Raw genomic sequence first — 24,405 nt, forward strand, 5'->3', positions numbered from 1 at the left:
TTGTTGTAGCTAATTCCAGGGAGGGTTTGACCTCCAGGCCAAGTGGCTATGAGAATCAGCTGTGTCAGTAGTGAGAGAGCTTCTGTCCTCTAGGGAGGTGCTAATCTAGCCTTTGCCTGAGGCTATCCGGCAAATGCCTCTGTGCAGGGCTTGGGCGGGGCGGGTCGAACAGGATCAACAGGGTGGGCCGGAGAGAGCAGTTATGGCGGCTCTCAGTCCTGTCCCCAGGGGGTCTGCCTCTCTGAGTCCCAGCACCCGCTGCAAAGCTCGGAGAGAAAGCTGCACTCGCTCTGACCGAAGCCAGACAGACCCGCTTCTGCCGTTTGAGTCTGGGTCCCTAAAGACTCGCCTGGATCTGGTGCTCAGAGTCTGCGACTCCCTCCCGATTGAAAACAACAACCGCGCCCGCCGCCAGCCCGCTCCGCGCACTCCGCACCTCAGAATTTGACTTCAGCACTGCGCCTCCTCTGAGTGTCCGTATGCGTTTCTCTTTCCTCCTAGTTGTAGGACTTCCACTCAGCCAGCGTTCCTGTGGTTCTGGGTGATGTCCCTTCCGTTTTTTGGTTTCACTTTTGAAGTAGTTGTTCAAAGCAGCAAACTCCGGCGTTAACCTATGCCGCCATCTTGGTTCTCCCAGTCCATATCTTTCTTGCTTGATAACATCTTGTTCCTTGCTTATGTTTTCAGATCCTTCTGTTTATTTAAACACTGAAAACATTCACTTTACATTGTGCCTGACAATTCCAATATCCAAAGTCTTGCATGTCTAATTTAATATTTGATATCTGTTTTCATTCACTTTGATGTGCCTTTTTAAATTCTGGATTGTGAGCTAATATTCAACTGGGTTCTCTCTGTGGGAATCCTATGAGGTCTGGGTTGAGAGTAAACATCTTCAGAGAAGATTTGTGTCTGCTTCTGTCAGGTCTCTCCCTGGGTTTCCCAGACCTCGGAGGCAGCATATACATGCAAATCCAGTATGCACAGGCTGACTAGACAGAGGTGGACCTTGCTTCCCCTTCCTTCTAATTCTATGTGTCCTTGTGCTCAGAAGGGGAGGACGGGAGAGTGGTAAGACGCCCAGGACCCCTAAATATCAGGCTTAAGAACATAGTACGTCATTTCAAATCCATTACCAGGGGACAAATGTATAATCAAAAAAAAAAAAAAAAGCCTTTCAATGATACAAATGATGGGGGCAGGTGTGGAGCGGAGAGGGTTAATGGGGGGGGGGGACATCTATAACACTTTCAACGATAAAGATAAATTTTAAACAATTAAAAATTCAGATTTAAAAAGCATCTATTACAAAGGGAGCACAAGTAATCAAGTATAGAGCATGTCACTGAACACCACCCACAGCTCAGGGCCTGAAGTCTCTCTTCCAGGCCTGGAGACGAAGGCAGACCCTCCGGGGTCCTCACCCTGCTCCTGGGAAGAGCCACAGACAAGCAGGGGGCCAGAGCAGGTGTGCTGTCTGTGCCTCTCAGGTGCCACCAGGGAGGCATCAGCACACCCATGGGCTGCCATCTCTGGGACATTGATGCTGGTAAGTCTTCTTCAGGCCTGTTAGCTTGGGTCATGAGGGTGGGCTAAATGGGCCACAGGGGCTCTGGCTTTCCAGGTGCCACCAAAGGGTTCCTGGATGTGGCCTGTCACTGCCTCTTCTGTCCTACTCCAGGGCCCTCTCCCTCTTTTTCCTCCTGCCTTTTATTCTCCTTCCTCCCTCATTTCCTCTTCCCTCCCACCTCCCCTTCAGCTCCCTCTCCCGCAACACTCCCTCCTGGGCTCTCCCTTCTTATCATCTCTCTCCTGTCTCTCCCTTAGTTTGGTCTCCCTCTGTTCTGCATTTTTCTTCCTGTCTTCCCTCTCCCTCTTCTCTCACAACCCTGTTTTCCACTTGGGCCAGAACCTGAGCCATTCCCAACCAGTGAAGGGGAGGAGGGCACAGTTTAGTCCCATCCCAGACCTCCCATGGTAACGTCTCATTTGGCTTGGCCCCCCGGTCAGGTTTGTTTCCTTGGGAGCGGGAGAATCCAGGCTGCTTCACTGGTCACAGAAGCAGCTCTTGGTCAGAGCACCCTCGTTTCCAAGGACTGGACCTAGAACTGAGCTGCTGGGGGCCTCTGGCCTTGTAGAGCCAGCCTAGCCCATGGCCTCATCCAGATGCTGGAGGCATGCTTGTTTATTACATAGAGGCTCAGAGAAAGGGGGTGGGGGTGGGGGTGGGGGAGGCAGAGCAGGTGGGCAAGGGAGGAGCCTCCTCCAGGCCTGGCACTCTGGCGGTCAAGGGGCCTGCATCACTTCTTGGAGGCCGGTTTCTTCCAAGAGTTCATCTTCTTACTGTCCCTCCTGCCTTGGATGAGAGGATGCAGATTCATCCTAAAAATCAAAATAGAGAGAAGCAAATGCTGGGAAATGGGTGGAGAGGGCTGGTCTGGACAGCACTTGATCCCTGTGCTGGCCTGGGCCAAGGTGAGCATGGCCTCCACCTTGCACAGCTGAGGTCCTCTTGGCATCGCTCCAACCTGGGATTCCAGTGCACCTGTGACTTTTCTAGGTGCTCACGGTTATGCTTTTCTATTTTCATGAGAAGTGTGCGATTTTTCACGCTCTTGCAGGACACATGATTCGCTTCACAGTGAATACGGCCAAGTCAGTGGACTTGACAAGTCTAGGAAGTTTATGCAGGAAGACAGCCTGCGGTCTCCACCCTTCTCAGACAGACAGATGGGTCTGGGGTGTGGGGTTTCACCACAAGCTTAAAGGCTTCAATCTCCGCCAACCAGATCAGGGAGAGCAACTGGGCAGTATGTTGATAAAAGAGGTCAGAGGTCAGAGATTGTTGGAGATGTGACTCCCCAAGGTCATTTAGCCCCCTGTGGCCTCTGGGAGTTATGCCTATTCTGCCAACCACAAGAGGGCCCCTCAGCCCCCGGGCTGGGAAACCACCTACTTCTTCTCATGTTCAGGGAAATAGTCCTCCATCTTGTCCCCTACGGTCAACGAGGAGATGCTTCCTTGGAAGTCTTCCAAAATTGTTCTCTTGTCTGAGTCAGTGTCATCCAGGCTCAGGAAGGAGGGTAAAACGCTGCTGGGGAGGCAGGAAGGGGAGGGCAGTGCTCAGTGGAGGCCCAGTCAGAGGGGGCCCAGAGCTGGGGGTGTCTGGGCAAGCAGCCCTCACTCAGAGCTGCGCCCCAATGTTCCAGTTCCTAGAGAGAGAAGGGCGCAGGTGCTTCTCCAGAGGAAGGGTGAAGGGAGACCTGACCCCTGGGGACCCAGAGGTTCACTGGGGTTGGCTTCCCTGGCTTCTTTTTCGGATTGGAATTGCCCTAACTCCATGCCCAAGATACCTGTACACACAGCCTGACCATCAAACGAGCAAAGGAGAGAACAGGAAGCCAAGAAAGTAAGTCATCATGTACAATGTTATGGATTGTATCCTCCAAAATTCATATACAGGAGTCCTAACCCCTAGTACCCCAAGATGTAGGAAATAGGGTCACTGCGGATGTAGTGAGCTATAAGTCATACTAGAGTAGGGTGGGGCTCAATCTAATATACCTGGTGTCTTTATAAAAAAGGGACATGCACATAGGGGAACACCATGTGAAGATGAGTGGTGCTGTCCTGGCTGGTTTGGCTCAGTGGTTGGAATGTTTGCCTGTAGACTAAGGGGTCATGGGTTCAATTCCTGGTCAAGGGCACGTACTTCAGTTTCAGGTTTGATCTCCAACCCCAGTTGGGGCACATGGGGGAGGCAATCAGTTGATGTCTCTTTCTCACATTCATGTTTCCCTCCTTCCTTCCCACCTTCCCTCCCTCTTTCATTCCTCCCTCCTTCCTCCCTTCCACTCTCTAAGGATCAATGAAAAAAATATCTTTGCATGAGGATTAAAAAAATAAATAAATAAAAGATGAGTGGTGCAGCCACAGCCTAGGAATGCCCAGCGCTTGGAGGGCTGAACTAGATCCTTCCTAGCACCCTCAGAGGGAGCCTGCCCTGCCCATACCTGCATCTCAGACTTCTGGCCTCCTGAACCGCAAGTCAATACATTTCAGTTTGTGGAAGTGTCACACTGCTCTAGGAAACTAATGAATGTGTGTGGTCACTCCTCACCTTTGCACCACAGCTCAAGGCTTTCCAGCCATTCACTGTATGCAAACACTGTTCGGGTTACAAGATGGTTTTGAGCATCGAAGTGGCCCTAGGGGACAAGAAGTGCAGGGTGGCACCCTCGGGGACAGGAAGTGCAGGGTGCCCATTTTATCAACAAGAGCAGAGAGGGGAGCTGGAGGGCACATAGTAGGTTCATGGCAGAGGCAGGACCAGCCCTTTCATTAATTGTTTCTTCATATTTTTTGAGCCCTCGCTATGCGACTAGATTAAGGGAAAAGCAGTTCAGAGATAAGAGACAAAGGGAGAAGAGAGAGGGGGGTCTCCTCTATCATTGCAAGGGCCCCCCAAAAATAAAAAATGGAATGCTACCAAAACGGGGTCACAGAATCTGGGTATATTCACAATGTTAGCATTTAGTAAACTAACGTCTCCCTTCACAGCTCACCCTGCCGCCCTGCCCAATGGGGAGCACACACACAAAGTCCAAGTGACTTCACAACACTGCAATGGGGCGCAAGAAGAGATTAACCAAAAAAATTTATATACACGAGATTAAAAATGGTGGCAGAGTAGGAGGATGCTGCATGGCCATGCTCCCAGGAACAAGCTGGAATTACAACTGAAATACGAGAAGGCTTCCTGAATAATCAACGGAAAACTCACAGGAGAGAACCCTGATATCCAAGACTGAAGTTGGAGCCGGCATAGAGACTGGTAGGAGAAGCAGAGACATGACCAACAGAGGGGAACTGAAGTCCCAGAGAGTTATCTCAGCTGGTGCTGGAGGGGTGGGAGGTGACACTGAGAATTCTGGGATCTAATACCAGAGCTGGGCTCCCCAGCAGAGAGCACCAAAGTTGAGGAAGGTATTCACATAGCATCAAGCTGTGGAAAGCAGTGGGGTGCTGTCGGCCAGGGAGTGGCAGCTGGGAGTTCAGGCACCCTCTTAAAGGGCCAAGGCACAAACATTCCCTGTGGAACCACCCACCTTGTGCTCTGGTAGAGGGAGGGCGAAGAGGACTGGAGCTGTGAGAACAAAGGCAAGCACTGCGGACTCGGGGGATAGAGCTCAGAAGGCAGACACCCCAAGTTTCCTCAGCTCAGTCATTCCCTCACACAGCCATATAGACATCTGCCTTCCCTGGGGGGAAGACAGTTGACACACCCTATTGGAAAACACCTTGCCCTGAGGCCGCTTAAGAGATTAAAAGTAACAATTTGAAGGAGTAACAGCTGTTTGTGTACCCCACCCCCATCCAAGGAACAGCAGCCTCCTGTTCGCCACACCCTCTGTCTGAGGAACAGCAGATGTGTGTGAAGCCTCCCAACACCAGCCAGAGGAGCCACCACAGCAGTGAACAGCACCCACCACTGGAGCTGCTCCCAACTGAGGAGCAGCTGCTACCACAACTGCCCGAGGAGCAACCGCAGCCCCAGGAGCCACTGCCACCCAGGGAGCAGCCACTGAACAACTCAACATCTAGATATGTCGGTGAGATCAAACATGGGTAGACAAAGAAACCCCCAAAGGAAAGAAAAGGAGGACTCGCCCGAAAAGCAGCTAAGTGAAACTGAGGCATGCAGCATGACAGAAAAAGAATTTAGATTAAGGGTTCTAGAATGCATAAACCGGATGGAGGATAAAAACAACAATTTATGCAAGAAGCAAGAAGAAACAGATGACAAAATCAGTAAGTTATGTAAGAACCAAGAAGAAATGAAGAGTGATATAGCTGCAATAAAAAACACCATTGAGGAGAAACCAAGATGGCAGCATAGGTAAACACTGGAGATTGCTGCCTCACACAACCACTTCAAAAATACAACTAAAAGACATAACGGACATCATCCAGAACCACAGGAAGGCTGGCTGAGTGGAATTTCTACAACTAGAAGGAAAGAGAAAAGCATACCAAGACTCAGAGGAGGTGCGGTGCTGAAGTAAATACAAAGGTGCAGAGGTGCATGCGGAGAGAGCTGGTGGCTGAGGACACAATTGTCTTTTTCAATCAGAAGGGAGTCTCAGGCTCTGAGCTCCAGTTCTGGGTGAGTCTCTGGGAACCCAGACTCATACGGGAGAAATGGGACTGTCTGGCATCTGTCGGAACTCAAGGGCAGCTTTCTCTCGGAGGCACTCTTGGCGATTGCCAGGACCTCTGAAGGCAGGACTGAGAGCAGCCATACTGCTGGCTCACTTGGCCCGCCCTATTGATCCCATGGCACCCTGCCCCGCCCAAGCCATGAACGGAGGCTTTTGCATATGAAAGGCCCGGCCCTTTGTAACCTGAAAATAACTTAACAAACTGCAGCTGCCCCAAGGCCCCAGGGCAACTTGCATTGCTTTACAGCTGGCTTCTGCTGGGTAGCCTCAGGCAAAGGCTAGATTAGCACCTCCTTAGATCCAAGAGCCAGTGTACCCAGTGGTCAGAGTGGGACCATCCAATTACAACTCCTCAGATCTATAAGGGACACACTTAGAGGGCAGACTCAGTGAGCACCAAAGCCCCACTGAAGCAAGTCTTGCCCCATAAGGGTGTCTTCAGCACAGAAGTTCTCCCACCGTAGAAACAGCTGATTCTCACAGCCAATGGCCTGGAGGTCAAATCCTCCCAGTGTTACCTACAACAATCAAGGCTTAACTACAACAAGACTGTGCATAAAGTCCACAAGGGGGTGCACCAAGAGTGTCTACCTCAGGTAATTGGGACACTTAGCACAGAAAGCCACTCTATCGACACAGCGAAGCATAAAAAATGCCGAGACAAAGAAACAGGACACAAATGACAGAATTGGAGGAAAGCAAACTACTGGATATAGAGTTCAAAACCACACTTTTTAGGTTTTTCAAGAATTTTCTAGAAACCGCCGATAAATGTAGTGAGATCCTCAAGAAATCTAGTGAGACCCTTGATGTTGTGATAAAGGACCAACTAGAAATTTAAGGATACACTGACTGAAATAAAGAATATTATACAGACTCCCAATAGCAGACCAGAGGATCGCAAGAATCAAGTCAAAGATTTGAAATATGAAGAAGCAAAAAACACCCAACCGGAAAAGCAAAATGAAAAAAGAATCCAAAAATACGAAGATAGTGTAATGAGCCTCTGGGACAACTTCAAGTGTACCAACATCCGAATTACAGGGGTGCCTGAAGAAGAGAGAGAGCAAGATATTGAAAACCTATTTGAAGAAATAATGACAGAAAACTTCCCCTACCTGGGGAAAGAAATATAGACTTCCAAGTCCAGGAAGCACATAGAACCCCAAACAAAAGGAATCCAAAGAGGACCACACCAAGACACATCATAATTAAAATGCCAAGAGCAAAAGACAAAGAGAGTATCCTAAAAGCAGCAAGAGAAAAACAGTCAGTTACCTACAAGGGAGTACCCATACGACTGTCAGCTGATTTCTCAACAGAAACTTTGCAGGCCAGAAGGGAGTGGCAAGAAATATTCAAAGTGATGAATAGCAAGAACCTACAACCAAGATTACTTTATCCAGCAAAGCTATCATTCAGAAGTGAAGGTCAGATAAAGAGCTTCACAGATAAGAAAAAGCTAAAGGAGTTCATCACCACCAAACCAGTATTATATGAAATGCTGAAAGGTATCCTTTAAGAAGAGGAGGAAGAAGAAAAAGGTAAAGATACAAATTATGAACAACAAATACACATCTATCAACAAGTGAATCTAAAAATCAAGTGAATAAATAATCTGATGAACAGTATGAACTGGTGATTATAATAGAATCAGGGACATAGAAAGGGAATGGACTGACTATTCTTGGGGGGGAAAGGGGTGTGGGGGGTGCGGGAAGAGATTGGACAATAATCGTGCACCTATGGATGAGGACAGTGGGTGGGGAGTGAGGGCGGAGGGTGGGGTGGGAACTAGGTGGCGGGGAGTTATGGTGGGAAAAAAGAGGAACCAATGTAATAATCTGAACAATAAAGATTTAATTTAAAAAAAACCCCACAAAATAAATAAATAAATAAATTTAAAAAAAAACAAAAAACAAAAACACCATTGAAAGTTTCAACAGTAGACTAGGAGAAGTGGAGGAGCGAATGAGCGAATTAGAAGACAGGGAAACAAAACACACCCAAACTGAACAGCAATTGGCGAAAAAAATTAAAAGACAGGAGGAGAGCCTAAGGGAGCTATGGGACAACATGAAACCAAACAACATATGAATAATAGGGGTGCCAGAACAATAGAAAGAGGAACAAGACTTAGAAAACCTATTTGAAGAAATAATATCAGAAAACTTCCCTGAGGTGGGGAAGAAAAAAGTCACAGAAGCACAGAGAGTCCCAAACAAGGTGAACCCGAAAAGACCTACACCAAGACACATCCTAATTACCATGGCAAATGTTCAGGACAAAGAGAGAATCTTAAAGGCTGCAAGACAGAGATGGAAAGTTACATACAAGGGATCTCCCATTAGATTATCAAATAATTTCTCAACAGAAACGCATCAGGCCAGAAAAGACTGGACGGAAATTTACAAAGTGATGCAAAGCAAAGGACTGAATCCAATAATACTCTATCCAGCAAGGCTATCATTCAAAATTGAAGGGGAAATAAGAAGCTTCACAGACAAAAAAAGGCTAAGGGAGTTTATCACCACCAAGCCAGCAATGCAAGAAATGCTAAAGGGACTGGTGTAAAAAGAAAAAAGAAAAAGCTCAGAAAGAAAACCGCAACAAAAAATAGAAATGGCTACAAACAAGTACCTTTCAATAATAACTTTAAACATAAATGGACTAAATGGTCCAATCAAAAGACATTGAGTGGCTGAATGGATAAAAAAACATGACCCATATATTTGCTGTCTACAAGAGATCCACCTCAGAAAAAGGGACTCACAGAGACTGAAAGTGAATGGATGGGAAAATATCTTTCAGGCAAATGGAAATGAAGAAAAAGCTGGGGTAGCAATACTTATATCGGACAAAATAGACCTCAAAGTGAAGGCCATAACAAGAGATAAGGGAGGCCACTTCATAATATTAAAGGGATTAATACAACAAGAGGATATAACCCTGATAAACATATATGCACCCAATGCAGAAGCACCCAAATACATAAGAAAATTCCTGGAAGATATCAAGGGAGAGACCGACAACAACACAATCATAGTAGGGGACTTTAATACACCACTGACATCATGGGATAAATCCTCTAGACAAAAAATCGGCAAAGAAACAGCAATCCTAAATGGCTCACTAGATCAGATGGACTTAATTGACATCTTCAAAACACTTCACCTCAAAGCCACAAAATATACGTTCTTCTCAAGTGCTCATGGGACATCTTCAAAAATAGACCACATATTGGGTCACAAACAAAGTCTCCCCAAATTCAACAAGATTGAAATCATACCAAGCATCTTCTCAGACCACAAGGCCATAATATTAGAAATAAACTACAATCAAAACAACTCAAAATACTCAAACACTTGGAAGCTGAATAGCATGTTATTAAATATTGATTGGGCTACCAATGAGATCAAAGAAGAAATTAAAAACATCCTGGAAACTAATGACAATGAAAACACAACAATCCAAAACCTTTAGGACACAATGAAAGCAGTCTGGAGAGGGAAGTTTATAGCTCTACAGGCCTATCTCAACAAAGAAGAAAAAATGGTAGTAAATCATCTAAATCTACATCTCAAAGAATTAGAAAGAGAGCAACAAGAAAAGCCCAGAGTGAGCAGAAGGAAGGCGATAATAAAGATTAGAGCAGAAATAAATGACAGAGAGACCAAAAAAACAATACAGAAAATCAATGAAACCAAGAGCTGGTTCTTTGAAAGGATAAACAAGATTGACGAACCTCTAGCCAGGCTCACCAAGAAGCAAATAGAGAGGACCCAAATAAACAAAATCAGAAATGATAGAGGTGAAATAACAACAGACCCCACAGAAATACAAATGATTGTTAAAAAATACTATGGACAACTCTACTCCAACAAACTAGACAACCTGGAGGAAATGGACATATTCCTAGAAAAATACAACATTCCAAAACTTAATCAGGAAGAATCTAAAAATCTCAACAGGCCAATAACTACGGAAGAAATTGAAGCAGTCATCAAAAAGCTTCCAGCAAACAAAAGCCCAGGACCAGACTGCTTCACAGGGGAGTTTTACCAAACATTCAAGGAAGAACTAAAACCTCTCCTCCTCAGACTACTACAAAAAATTCAAGAGGAAGGAACACTTCCAAGCTCTTTCTATGAAGCCAGCATCACCCTAATACCAAAACCAGGTAAAGACAACACAATGAAAGAGAATTACAGGCCAATATCCCTCATGAACATAGATGCCAAAATCCTCAACAAAATCTTAGCAAATCAGATCCAGCAGTACATCAGAAAGATCATACACCATGACCAAGTAGGTTTTATCCCAGGGATGCAAGGATGGTACAGTATCTGAAAACCAATAAACGTGATACATCACATAAACAAAATGAAAGAAAAAAACCACATAGTCATATCAATTGATGCAGAAAAAGCATTTGACAAAATCCAACACCCATTTTTGATAAAAAACTCTCAGCAAGGTGGGAATAGAAGGATCATACCTCAACATAATAAAAGCCATATATGACAAACCCACAGCCAACATCATACTCAGTGGACAAAAACTAACACCATTTCCCTTAAGAACAGGAACAAGACAGGGATGCCCACTCTCACCACTCCTGTTCAACATAGTACTGGAAGTATTAGCCATTGCAATAAGACAAGAAGAAGAAATACAAGGCATCCAAATTGGAAAAGAAGTAAAACTGTCTTTATTTGCAGATGACATGATATTATACATAAAAAACCCTAAAGACTCCATCAAAAAACTATTAGACTTAATAAAAGAATTCGGCAATGTAGCAGGATACAAAATTAACGCCAAGAAATCTATAGCATTTCTATACACCAATAGTGAACTTGCAGAAAGAGAGACTAAAAAAAAATCCCATTTACCATCGCACCAAAAAAATTAAGCTACCTAGGAATAAACTTAACTAAAGAGGTAAAAGACCTCTACTCAGAAAACTATAGGGCGTTGAAAAAAGAGATATAGGAAGACATAAACAGATGGAAGAACATACCATGTTCTTGGATTGGTAGAATCAACATAATTAAAATGTCCATACTACCCAAAGCAATCTATAAATTCAACACACTTCCCATTAAAATACCAACAGCATATTTCACAGACCTAGAACGAACTCTCCAAAAATTCACCTGGAATAAAAAACGACCCCGAATAGCTGCAGCGATCCTGAGAAAGAACAAAGTAGGTGGGATCTCAATACCAGATATCAAGCTGTATTACAAAGCCACTGTTCTCAAAACTGCCTGGTACTGGCACAAGAACAGACATATAGATCAATGGAATAGAATAGAGAGCCCAGAAATCGGCCCGAACCAATATGATCAATTAATATTTGACAAAGGAGGCAAGAACATAAAATGGAGTCAAGATAGTCTCTTCAATAAATGGTGTTGGGAAAATTGGACAGATACATGCAAGAAAATGAAACTAGAACACCAACTTACACCATACACAAAAATAAACTCAAAATGGATTAAGGACTTAAATATACGACGGGAAACCATAAAAATACTAGAAGAATCCAAAGGCAACAAAATCTCAGACATATGCTGAAGCAATTTCTTCACCGATATAGATCCTAGGGCATTGGAAACTAAAGAGAAAATAAACAAATGGGACTACATCAAAATAAAAAGCTTCTGCACAGCAAAAGAAACCATCAACAAAACAACAAGAAAGCCCACTACATGGGAGAACATATTTGCCAATGCTATCACTGATAAGGGTTTAATCTCCAACATTTATAGGGAACTCATACAACTCAACAAAAGGAAGATAAACAATCCAATCAAAAAATGGGCAAAGGACCTAAATAGACACCTTTCAAAAGAGGACATTCAGAAAGCCAAGAGACATATGAAAACATGCTCAAAGTCACTAATCATCCAAGAGATGCAAATCAAAACAACAATGAGGTACCATCTCACACCTGTCAGAATGGCTATCATCAACAAATCAACAAACGACAAGTGCTGGAGAGGATGTGGAGAAAAAGGAACACTCGTGCACTGCTGGTGGGAATGCAGACTGGTGCAGACACTATGGAAGACAGTATGGAGTTTCCTCAAAAAACAAAAAATGGAACTCCCATTTGACCCCGTGATCCCACTTCTAGGAATATATCCCAAGAAACCAGAAACACAAATCAGAAAGGATATATGCACCCCTATGTTCATAGCAGCACAATTCACCATAGCTAAGATCTGGAAACGGCCTAAGTGCCCATTAGTAGATGAATGGATTAGAAAACTGTGGCACATCTACACGATGGAATACTATGCTGCTGTAAAAAAGAAGGAACTCTTACCATTTGCAACAGCATGGATGGAACTGGAAAGCATTATGCTAAGTGAAATAAGCCAGTCAATGAAGGAAAAATACCACATGATCTCACTCACTTATGGATAATAAAGGCCATTATAAACTTATGAACAAAAATAGATACAGAGGCAGAGCTGCCTCGAACAGACTGTCAAACTACAGCGGGAAGGCTGGGGAGAGTTGGGGGGCAGGTGGAGGGGGGTAAGAGATCAACCGAAGGACTTGTATGCATGCACATGAGCATAACCAATGGACATAAGACACTGGGGGGTAGGGGAGGCCAGGGGATTGTCAAGGGCGGGGGGAAAAAAGGAGACATATGTAATACTCTTTGTAATACTTTAAGCAATAAAAAATTAAAAAAAAAACACACAAAAAACTTATATACATATATGTATAAGCCACGGACACAGACAATAGTGCGATGAAGGCCTGGGGAGGAGGTGCAGGAACAGGATGGAGGGTGTCAGTGGGGGTACAGGGGAGGAAAGTACTGTAATAATTTCAACAATAAAGATAAATTTAAAAAAGAAACTGAAAAATAAAAATAAATAAGAGCCAATTCTGATCAAGCTTCTCCCTAGCTCAATAACCTTCAATGGCTCCCCACTGCCTATATGATCAAGTCACCGAAGCTTCCCACAACATGCCCTTCCCCTGCTTATCCAGTGCCTGCTTCTCCTTCAGCAGAGGACCCTACTCCCACAGGTCTTCCTAGGACTCATGAATGGGTCCACAGTGGCATCCTAACACATGAAGAGCTGGTACTGCCTCATTCTGGCAGGTTTCTACTTTCTCCTCTTCACAAGCTGACAAGTCTTATCTCACCAACCATGTCTGGCCTACACCTCACATGTCTCTGGGTCTCCTAACAGAGTGGCTCTCACAGTGCCACCAAACCCCGGAGCTGCACCAAGCCTTGCTGATAACTGCCATGGCTGGTAGGGGCAGCTACTGGGTGTGGAGGCGGGGAGGCAGCTTGGGACAGGGAGGTTTGAGGGTCAGCTCTGCCACGCCCTGTCCCTGTGCACACACGGAACTCACACTCTCTTCCCAGGACCTGGCTTGATGCCTCTTTTGCAGGAGCTGTAGAGGTACCTGAGGACAGAGTTAGCAAAGCCTTGAGGCTCTCAGTGGCTTTTCTCTCTGCATCTTCCTAACATCCATAGCCCCCTCTAGACTTTGCATCCTCCACTAAGCATTCCAGGATAGTTGGGTCATGGTGCAACCTCCACGGTTTCTCTGGAGCAAATTCCCCCAAACCTCTTTTGGATCCGGCAGACATTCTGACAAGCCCCAAACTCAGCACATGAGGGAGAGGCTGGAGTCAGGACTCCTAGAAAGCTGAGGGGCCTTGTGGGAGTGGGGGATGCCCAACTCAGTGCAGTGGGGGTGCAATCATAGGCAAGCCTATGTCTGCACGCAGGTTTATAAAGCACTCCAGCAAACATACTTCCAGAAGATCTCCACAACAACCCGGTGAGGTGGGTATCATCACCCTTATTTGAAGGGGAGGAAAGTAGGCTTAGGAAGGCAAATGGATTAGGCCATAGTCACCCAGATGGTGAAGAGCAGAGCAGGGGCTCCAGCCTCATCGTAGGACCCCTGACCCAGTCAGTCTGCTGCACCACGTGGCCCAGGCATTCTAGAATCCGCTCCTTTCGCCTAATACAGCCTTAGCAATGGACCGGGCTGTATGCTTCCTGAGTCCAGAGATCTGTCTTTGTACATCTCACCCAAGCTGGGCCCCAGTAATGAGCATCTGTAATGAGCTCTGTAATGAGCATCACCTGGTTGAAAAGCCAGAGCTCCGAGGCCGAGAGGCAGACTTAAGCCAGGCCACCCCAATTCCTTTTACCAGGACCTGAGATCACTCCATGAATGGTCCTTGCCCATGTGGCCCTGCCAGTGAACAAAGTAGAGGCAGGGCTTGGATCACACACAGGATGGAGTGGGGTGCAATGGGGCAAAAGACGGGGTGTCCCTAGGGACCCTACCCAAATGCCCGTCTCCATGATTTCCCTACAGAAACCAGCACTGGGCAAATGATTCTGTGTCCCTCTTTCTCCAAGAGGGCCCTTTTCCAAGGCCTGTGTCCCAACAGCACGGCCTGGCACACCCCCTCACAGCCTGCTCACATTCCCACCCAGCCCACCCGCAAAGTCCTTCCATGCCAGCTTCTACTGTGGACCCACCCTTGCCTGCCGCCATCCTTCTCGGTCCGAGCTTTTCCCATTGTACCTAAACTTGTAGTTCTCTGGCATGAAGTAGCCCATCTTGCAGTCCTGCCGAGCCTGGGAGATCTGTTTCAGCAGATTCTGCTTGCTGAAGCCGTATCCATTCAAAACACAGCCCCCAAACAGGAGCTTCCCCCCAGCGAACATCTGCTGACAGACAGGAAGGAAACAAAGGAGAGGCCCTCAGCACATCAGCACTGAAACTCTCAGAGCCGGTGCCAGAATCCAGGCCTCTCTTTGGTGCCCGGGAAGAGGTGTTAACCTTCCCAAGTCACCCACTGAGGTGTGGCTAAGCCTGTCCTCTGTCTAGGTCCCCCAGGTCAGACGCCCATCATCCCAGCCTCTCCCCTCTGCCAGATGGACCAGCTCAAATGTCACTTCATATACAAGACCTCCCAGAACTCTGAGGCCAGAGGGTGTCTTCCTGCTCCCAGGCAGCTGGCCTCAAACCCACTCTGATAGACTGATCAGCTTGTCCCATGGGATAGGAGCCCCTTGAGGGCAAGGATCTTGCTCTATAGCCCTCCATGCTCCCACTCTCTGATTTCTGTGCAAGGATAGTCATTAGTATGGATATTCATTTGTTATTTGTCATGGACAAAAAACAAACAAAAGGAAATAGCCTTTTTATGTTATTTAAAATCTACAAACAGATAAAGAGAATTTGACTTTCCAGTTAAGTGCTCAAGTCTCCTGGGATTGGGGACATGGGGTCAATGTGGAGACAGGAGGCCAGGCTGGGAGAAAACCCCCTCCCACATCTGTGACTCCACAAGGGTAGGGGCTATAGAGACCGGGGCAGCTAGTAGTTGGTGGTGAGTCCCCTGCTGCGCTCCGGCTCACCAGAACCATCCCCTGCATCACAGCATACTTCTTCACCAGCAGGGGTGGGTCCTTCTGCAGTGGGCTGTTGAGATCATATCGCAGTAGGCGGTAGGGGTCATGCTGGCACTGCCAAGAGAATGAATGCCCATCACCTCCATGCCAAGAGGATGCACTCAGATTCCTGCGTTCTCAGCCAGGTTGGGTTACCACTGAGTTCTGGAGCCCCATACAATACCCCCTTCTCAACCCCTACTCATGGCATCCCAGAGAATGTCCCCAGATCCACTTAGGGCCCTCTATTGGTGAAAGCTGTCGCAGAGATGATCACCCCCGCCATGTGACATCCACTAGCCTGGCCCTCTGGGGTCTGTGGGATGTTCCTGTCTCCTCTGCCTGAGAGAGACCATGTGGAGATTGGAAGATGGGAATGGTATTCCTGGGCATACCCATTTCCAGGATTCTTTTGCCCCCTATCTCCCTGCTGGATGCCCTACTGGACACCTCCTGGTTATTAAACCCACTGAATTGAACCCAAATCTTGAGGTATGGCTTGGTCAATCCGGAGTAAAACTGGTCTCTTTCTCCTCCTTCTTTCTGGATGCTGTTGTTAATAAAGCTAATGTGACATTTTCTGGTTTTATCTGCTTTTATTCCAGGTGCCACCAAAATTGTCCTGCCTGACCTTTCAGTTTAAAATGTGAAACCTGGACCCACACCTGGTGTTCCAGCTATTAGAGCAAGAGAACATCAGGAAAGGTTTCTGTCTTAAGACCCTGAGTGGTGGGGCCAGAGGCAGTGCAATCTGAAAACACCCTCTAAGCCTGCTCTTTGTACTCCTCCATCCTGCTGCCATGGCCTTCAACCAGCTCAGGCCAGGCCCTGACTCCGTTTGTGCTGCTCATGGCTGGGCAGCACCACCATGCATTCCTGTGCTTATGGATAATTATTAGTGAACAATGAATGGCCCTGAAATAAACTGAAGTCAACTCTGAGTTTAAAACATATGTGTCTTTGATATATGAGACTAGAAAAAAGCCTTCTGGAGTCTGATCTGAAGGGTTCCAATGCCAAGCTCCTGGCACTGGCTGTAGTGCAGGTACAAGGGTGGGTATGTCAGGGTCAGGAAGGTGGCACTCCTGGGACAAGGGCTTAAGAGGATGTCCCCAGGGTATACACAAAAATCAGAATTAAGGGCTGCAGCCAGAGGAAGATGGGTGAAGACAATAGACTTGAGAGGGCACCAAGACAAAGAGGGTTTGAAGGAAGGTATCAAGTGGACACACAGCTCTGTGCTCATGTGGCATCCTCTGCTCCAGTTGGTCTGGGGACAGGGCCACCCCTTGAACTGTGCTAACACTGTTGGAATGGCTAATGACTCAGGATGATGATGAGATTTAGAAATGACTCTGCGGCAAGGAGGCGGGGTAGTTCCATGTGCCCCTGACTGACTCACCCACGATGAACTGGGACCTCGAGCGGTCTTTCCCCTGTTCACCTTGGCACAGGACACTGCCTCTGCCAGAAACACTCACCCACCTGCCCAAACCCTTTCATCCTGGGGGGCTCTCCCAGACCTTTGAGAGGGGTTCTCTTGCTCCCCAGTTCCTACCTGCCTAGAGCTGTCCTTTCATGGTCCTCATTGGGGCTTGCTGTAGTTACACCCCCACCATGTGGGAGCCCCTCCAGGGCTATGTCAAAGTCAACATGGAGCAGAGACCTGCACAGCACCAGCGCACAGTAGGTACTTGGCCACTATCTACCAACATTCCTTAGCCCTGAGCATTTAGAGGTGAGTGTGGTTCTGCTTTAAATACACCAGCACAGAACCAAAAACTGTGGTGTGTGCTTTGGAAGAAAACAACAGGGGCCTGACTTTGTCTCAAGGTCAGAAAGGACAACCACTTGATGCGGTGACATTCATCCTGGGACAGGGGGATGAATGGGAGAGAACCACAGCAAACAGTAGGAAGAGTGTGTGCAAAGGCCCCAAGGAGCAAAGGAAGTGAAAGAGGACCCTGTGCTGAAGTGGAGAGGCAATCTCTCAGCCAGGTGCTCAGCCAGCCCTAGCCCTCCCCCACCACCTCCCCACCCCCAGGCACTGGGGGCTCCTCTGCTGGGCCCAGGACCCACCTGGATGCAGGGTGAGCCACGGCCCTGCTGCCGGTGACAGTAGAGTGTGTTGAGCAGCCACTGGAGCTGTCCTGAGCTGGTAGGAATGTGGCTTGACACAATTCCGAACACCAGCACCTGGCTGGGGTCACGGGGCACCGACAGGAAACGTTCCAGCTCCACATCAGATACCAGGGGTGGCTTCACTATGCACTTGCAGCCAGCGCGGATGTCTTCCTTACAAATGAGCTTCCGCAGCACCAGTGGGCAGTCAGAGGGTGAGGCAGCCCTCCTGGTGTGGCTGCGCATCTCTGCGGCCCTCCCCCTGCAAGAAGGAGTGAGTGGACTGGCGCTCAGTGGGCCCTGACTCCACATGGACAAAGGCCCCACTGCTGTGGAGTCTAGGCCGCGGGCAGTTCAACCCTGGCCTCCGCCATCAGCATGCCCCCTATCTCCTTGCAGCACCGCCTTGAATGGGTCCCCTAATCTTTCTGGGCCTCTGTATCCTCAAGTAACAAGCAACTCAATTGTTCATCCATCCAACACAAGCTTTGTAGTCATCCTGAACTCCTTTCTTTCTCTTAAACCTCATGTCCTACCCAACCTATCAGCAAGCCTGTCTGCTCTCCTCAAGAAAAATGCAGCCCTGGCCAGTTTGGCTCAGTGGATGGAGCATTGGCCTGCGGACTGAAGCGGGTTTGATTTTGGTCAAGGTTTCATGCCCGGGTTGCGGGTTAGATCCCCAGTCGGGGGTGTGCACGAGGCAGCCAATCAATGATTCTCTCTCATCATTGATATTTCTGTCTCTCTCGCCCTCTCTCTCCCTTTCTGAAATAAATAAAAAAATTTTAAATCTAATTTGCATCTCTCAGATGATTAGTGACTTTGAGCATGTTTTCATATGTCTCTTTGGTCTTCCTTATGTTCTCTTTCAAAAAGTATCTATTTAGGTCCGTTGCCCATTTTTTGATTAAGTTATCTTCCTTTTGTTAAGTTGTATGAGTTCCCTGTAAATCTTGGAGATTAAACCCTTATCTGTGATAATATCAGAACAACAATCCGGTACCATCTCACACCTGTCAGAATGGCTATCATCAACAAATCAACAAACAACAAGTGCTGGCGAGGATGTGGAGAAAAATGCAGACTGGTGCAGCCACTGTGGAGAACAGTATGGAGTTTTCTCAAAAAACTAAAATGGAATTCCCATTTGACCCAGCAATCCCACTTCTAGGAATATATCCCAAGAAATTAGAAACACCAATCAGAAAGGATATATGCACCCCTATGTTCATAGCAGCACAATTCACCACAGCTAAGATTTGGAAGCAGCCTAAGTGCCCATCAGCAGATGAGTGGATTAAAAAACTGTGATAGGTACATCTATACAATGGAATACTATGCTGTGGTAAAAAAGAAGGCATTCTTACCATTTGCAACAGCATGGATGGACCTGGAGAGCATTATGTGAAGCGAAATAAGCCAATCAGAGAAAGATTAATATTACATGATCTCACTCATTTGTGGAATATAATGAACAACATAAAGAGATGAACAAAAACAGATCCAAAGACAGAAAAGCATCAATCAAACCGTCAAACCTCAGAGGGAAGGTAAGGGGAAGAGATCAACCAAAGGACTTGTATGCATGCATATAAACCTAACCAAAGGACACAGACACCAGGGGGGGTGAGGGCATGAGTGGGAGGGCAGGGGGAAATGGGGAGATAAGGACACATATGTAATACCTTAATCAATAAAGAAAAAAAAAGAATCAACCAATGAATGTATAAATTTAAAAAATGAAATAAAGTAATACAATTGCAAGTAAAAAAAAAAAAATCTGAGTCACATCATGTCACTACTCTCTTTGAAACTCTCCAGTGGCTTTCCACCTTTCCTAGAATAAAAGCCAAAGTCCCTGCAATGTCCTTCCAGGCTGTACATGATCTGTCCCCCTGCCTTATCCTCTTTACCTCTCTTCTTCTTCTCCAATAGGTCCACCTTTGCTTATTGAGTTCTGGCCTCTTTGGCCTGTGCTTATCCTCCAACCTCAAGGTCTTTGCTCTTGCTGTGCCTTCTGCCTGCTTGGCTCTTCCCCCAGATAGGCACACAACTCACTTTCTCACCTTCTTTACCTCTTTATGAAAATGTCACCTTCTTTTTTACAATTTATATTTTTATTGGTTTCAGAGAGGAAGGGTGAGGAATAGAGAGATAGAAACATCTATGAGAGAAACATCATCGATTGGCTACCTCCTGCATGCCCTCCTCTGGGGATTGAACCCACAATCTGGGCATGGGCCCTGACCAGGAATCAAACTGTGATCTCTTGCTTCTTGGGTTGATGCTTACCACTGAGCAACACTGGCTGGGCTTTAAAATGTTCTTTTTTTAAATCCATAAGTCAGATGATCTTACCTTAAAAGTAATGGAATGACTTCCTATAACAGTAACAAGTGTACTTATCTGGCTCCTGCCTCTCTCTCTGTGTCCTCAATTTATATAACTCTTAAGTCTTCCCCATGAGGCTCCACACTGGTCTTTTTACTTTCACTCACATATACCAAACTTATTCTTGTCTCAGAGCTTTCATACTTGCTCTACCCTTTGCCTGAGGTTCCTTCCCCATCCCTTTTTGGGGCTGCCTATTTCTTATCCTTCAGGTCTCCAGTTAAATATCATTTCCTCCGGAATGCCTTTCCTGACCTGTCTTCCTAATGTAGCACATCCCACCCCATTTCTTAGTCACTTTCTATCCCTGGGGCTAGTCAACATTTTCTATAAAGGACCACAGTGCAAATGTCCTAATCTTTGCAGGCCAGATGGACTATGTCACAAAGACTCAAGACGTCTGTCCTAGCAGGGTAAGCAGCCATAGATAATACTAAGTATATGAGAGGGTGTGGCTGTGTTCCAAGAAAACCTTACTTATTGATCTGATATTCAAATTTCATATCATTGCACATGTCATAAGAAATTCTTCTTTTGATTTCTCCCCCAGCATTTAAATACATAAAAAAAAACATTCTAAGCTCACCCATTAAAAAGGCTAGCAGCAGGGCCAGATTTACACATGACCCTAAATTGCCAACCTCTGCTTTCCATGAATTCTTTTCTTTCTAGCCTTCTCACCATCGAAATGACTTCAGTGATTCATGTGTGTGCCTTCTATTTTTGCCCACCCTGAGGATTCCAGCTCCGAGAGGGAGGGGCCTCATCTATTTTCTTCACCAGTGTGTGTCCACTACGCATGAGAGCATCTGGCACACAGAAACTAGAGGAAATGAAGGCTCAAGCCCACCTGAGTGTAGCCAGGGCTTTGGCGTGGATTTGGATGATCTTCTTCGGAGCGGGGCTTATCGGAGCAGACCTAGGCTCTTCCTTCGGAGACTGTACAGCCGAGGATTCAGGTGGGGCTGACTGATAACGTGTTGCAGGGCCTTCTGAATATAGATTTAGCTTGGCGCCCCGCTCGGAAAAGGCCCAGGATCTCATTTTGGTTCGACTTAGTTCTCCCATGACCCTTGATGGATATTCTATGATGAGCAGTCCTGTTTACAGAAAACACTGTTGTTACTCTCAGTGGCCTTACCTCCCTGCTGTAGGGCTCTGCATGTGGGCACCCTTCAGCTCATCTCCCTCTCCACTCCTTCACTCTGTAGATTCTTCTGCTGGGCTGCCTGCCCTCTATTGTCTGGCACAGCACTCCAAGCCCAGCACCGTTAGCGCATCAGTAAATGCTGGCTGAATGTAAGAACGAATCAATCCCATTCCCATTCATTCATCCATACCCAGCTTAGATCCCTCTTCTCTGAATTGACCCTGTGTTTTATCAGCTTTGTGACCCAGACAGCACTCAATGTAGAGACTGGGTATAAATGCATCCATGTTGTTCCCTTCCCTGAGGATGCTATTCCTTGTGTCTCCAGGTTTAAGTCATTTCCATCTACTTTTTTTGTTACATTGCATTTACCGGTATTCTTATTGTACTTTCCCCACTAGACTGGAAAACTTTTGAGGCCAGGGATCTCTCATTCACTTACCATTTACTGAGTGCTGGGTGCTGGGCATAGAGAGATCACCCACAACTGCTTCCCTGCCTCTGGATACTCCCAGTGGCAGTATAGGAGGGATGGGCAAACAGAAATATTCACAATGCTAGGTTGTAAGATTTACTAGAGCACACATAAAGTACTGTCGAGCCCAGAGGAGTGTGTGTCCCCTTCTACTGGGGGAGTCAGGGCTTTCCAGAGAAGAGGCACAGTTGAACTGAGTCTTCAGGGGTGAGGAGAAATACCCCAGAGAGGTCATGGGGAGAGCACAGCCCCTCCATGCTCAGCCTGGGGGTGGCTTGGAGTGCTGTGGGGGGTGGGGGGGGGGTCAATGTCCTTTTGTCCCCAGGCTCATCAGCAGGGCAAAGAGTCCAGATGTGGAAGGGATTCCTAAGGGCCAGCATGGGGAGCTCTGTGGGCCTAACAGTTCAGCCTGGTGAGGTAGCTGCTTTTTCTCCTCTGCTGAGATCTACAACAAGGAGAGAGGAATGGGGCTGCAAACGGATAGATAGAAGATGGAGCTAAAAGGTGAACCAGGTGTGGGAGTGGGGACAGAGACACATACAGAAAGATGGTGAGACCCAGGAAAATAAGATAATCATATGGAGACATTAAAGACACGTAGGAAAGCGCTCAAAAATGGAGGGTGGCCAAGGTCACCATTAGTAGCTGTGTGGCGTTGAGCAAGTCCCTTCGGCGTTCTGAGTCCAGTAATTCCATCTACCAATGGGGAAATCTCCCTGTCATGCCCACCTCCCTGGGGTGGTAAAGAGCTATCCTTGGAGACAATCTGCAGGTAACTCAGGATTTGAAAAGCCATCGGATAGGCTGTCACCTACCTTTCTGCCCCCTTACCTGCTGCCAGTAAGACAGAATTCATGAACTGAGACACTGTCTTCTGAAACCGCCTCTTGATCGCTGCCAGGGCTCGGCTCATCTTAGACAACTTGTCGTCCATGCTGATGATCTTGTGGGTCATCTGGGGAAGAGGCCAAGATGAGGGCATTGTTACCTGTCCTGCCAGGGGTTATCTGCCCAGACCAGTGACAACCAGGCCTTGCTCTGACTTCAAGGATGTTCTGTCCCCTCTGCCCAAGACACAACTCTCTGCCCCTCAGCCCAGTGAATTCCTGCATACCAACCCAACCTGACTTGAAGGTCCCCTCCTGGAACATTTTCCCTGATTCTACTGGGCAGAACTGTTCCTTGCCTTGGACCTCTATTAGCAGCAGCCTGAAGACAGAGGTTAGCCCTTTCTGAAGTGAATGCATCTGAACCTGTCTCCCTTGCTGAACTGTAAGTTCCTAGAGGACAGGGACTGAGTCTTGGTCTCCTTTGTGTCAGAGGCCCAGCATGCCACAGGTGTCCAGTTAATACTTGCATGGTGAAAAATGATGGATAAAGGCCTCTCTGGAGCCAGTCCTCCTCTGTATGCACCCCCTAGAATCTCTTCCTCCCTCCAGCTGCCAGAGCATCTCAGAGGAAAAACTGCCCTTAGCCAGGGTTACATAGATTGACTGGTACCTATGAGCACACAGGCCAGGCCTCCTGCCCCAATTCTAGGTTACCCTGAAGGGCCATCTGGCTCTGGGCCCCTGTGAGGTGGCAAGGTAGTTGCTGGGGTGGCCCTGCAGTTCAGCCACTCCCTCTGCCAGACCATCAAAATGGTACTGCAGAACGAGGCTCAGGTTTCAGTTCATTTTCTGCTGGGGGTCCCCGTCATTTTTTACCTTCTTTATCCTTAACTCGGTCAGCCCCTTAAAGGCAGGAACCATGCTTTCTACATCTCTCACTTAACACAGAGGAGGTGTGAAAGCGATTTCCTTCTGTGGAATTGAAGCCTCAGGTGGGGAGAGTAGGGTGGGCACAGGGCAGATTTTCTGAAGAACAATGAAGTCAGCCCACATGTCCTCCTTTCCCCTGCAGGCAGGACTTCTGTAAAGGATGCCCCAATTAATGGCAAAACCTCAACCATCCTTCCAACGGCTGGCTCCAGCTGCTGCTTCTGGGCTAATTTTATTTATTTATTTGTAATTTATACCCAGCTTGCTTCCAAAAAGGATTTGAGGTGGCACTCTGGGCTAATAAAGCATTTAAATTGAAGCATTGCCTCGCTTCCAAAGTGCTGCCTGGATAGAAATATTTAGTGAGGAGCCAAGCACAGGGCCGTAAAAGAGGAAACCGTCACGCTCTTCCAGGGAGATGGGTGCCTGGGGAAGCCATCTGACAAGCTTCCCAGTGACAGGGACTTGGAAGGAGGCTGCCACCCTACCCCCCAGCCTCAGCTTTCCTAGACTGCCACAGATTTTGTTGATGAGTGATAACTAGTCCCAAACACACACACACACACACACACACACACACACACACACACACACACACACACACACACTGGAGTTGAGTGGGTTATAAAGGTTCCAGGATGGCAGTGAGTGTGTGAAAGCTGGGTGGACCCTTACACATCATGATACAGATGGGGAAACTGAGGCCTTGCATTCCCAAGGCCATATGACTTCTTCCCAGCTGAGGCTCTTTGCCGGCCCCCACACTCAGTAAATTTTCTCAAGGGCTTCTTGCAGCTCTCATGGTCTAATAATCCAAAAGGAG

The 24,405-nt window shown here is 47.1% G+C and overlaps 1 protein-coding gene across 1 annotated transcript in view; it reads right to left on the minus strand.

Moving 5' to 3' along the window:
* Positions 1 to 640: 640 nt before the first annotated feature.
* Positions 641 to 24,405, minus strand: part of C14H3orf20 (chromosome 14 C3orf20 homolog) — a 62,635-nt gene continuing 38,870 nt past the window's right edge. Inside the window, exons 12-18 of the mRNA XM_059663682.1 lie at positions 22,654 to 22,777; positions 21,048 to 21,297; positions 17,765 to 18,068; positions 15,653 to 15,760; positions 14,814 to 14,959; positions 2,957 to 3,094; positions 641 to 2,382 (exon numbers count right to left, since the gene is read on the minus strand). Coding sequence (XP_059519665.1) covers positions 2,301 to 2,382; positions 2,957 to 3,094; positions 14,814 to 14,959; positions 15,653 to 15,760; positions 17,765 to 18,068; positions 21,048 to 21,297; positions 22,654 to 22,777 — 1,152 coding nt within the window. The 3' untranslated portion in view covers positions 641 to 2,300. The remainder of the gene's footprint in view (positions 2,383 to 2,956; positions 3,095 to 14,813; positions 14,960 to 15,652; positions 15,761 to 17,764; positions 18,069 to 21,047; positions 21,298 to 22,653; positions 22,778 to 24,405) is intronic.

This window comes from Myotis daubentonii, chromosome 14 (genome assembly GCF_963259705.1).
Source record: "Myotis daubentonii chromosome 14, mMyoDau2.1, whole genome shotgun sequence".
NCBI lineage: Eukaryota > Metazoa > Chordata > Mammalia > Chiroptera > Vespertilionidae > Myotis > Myotis daubentonii.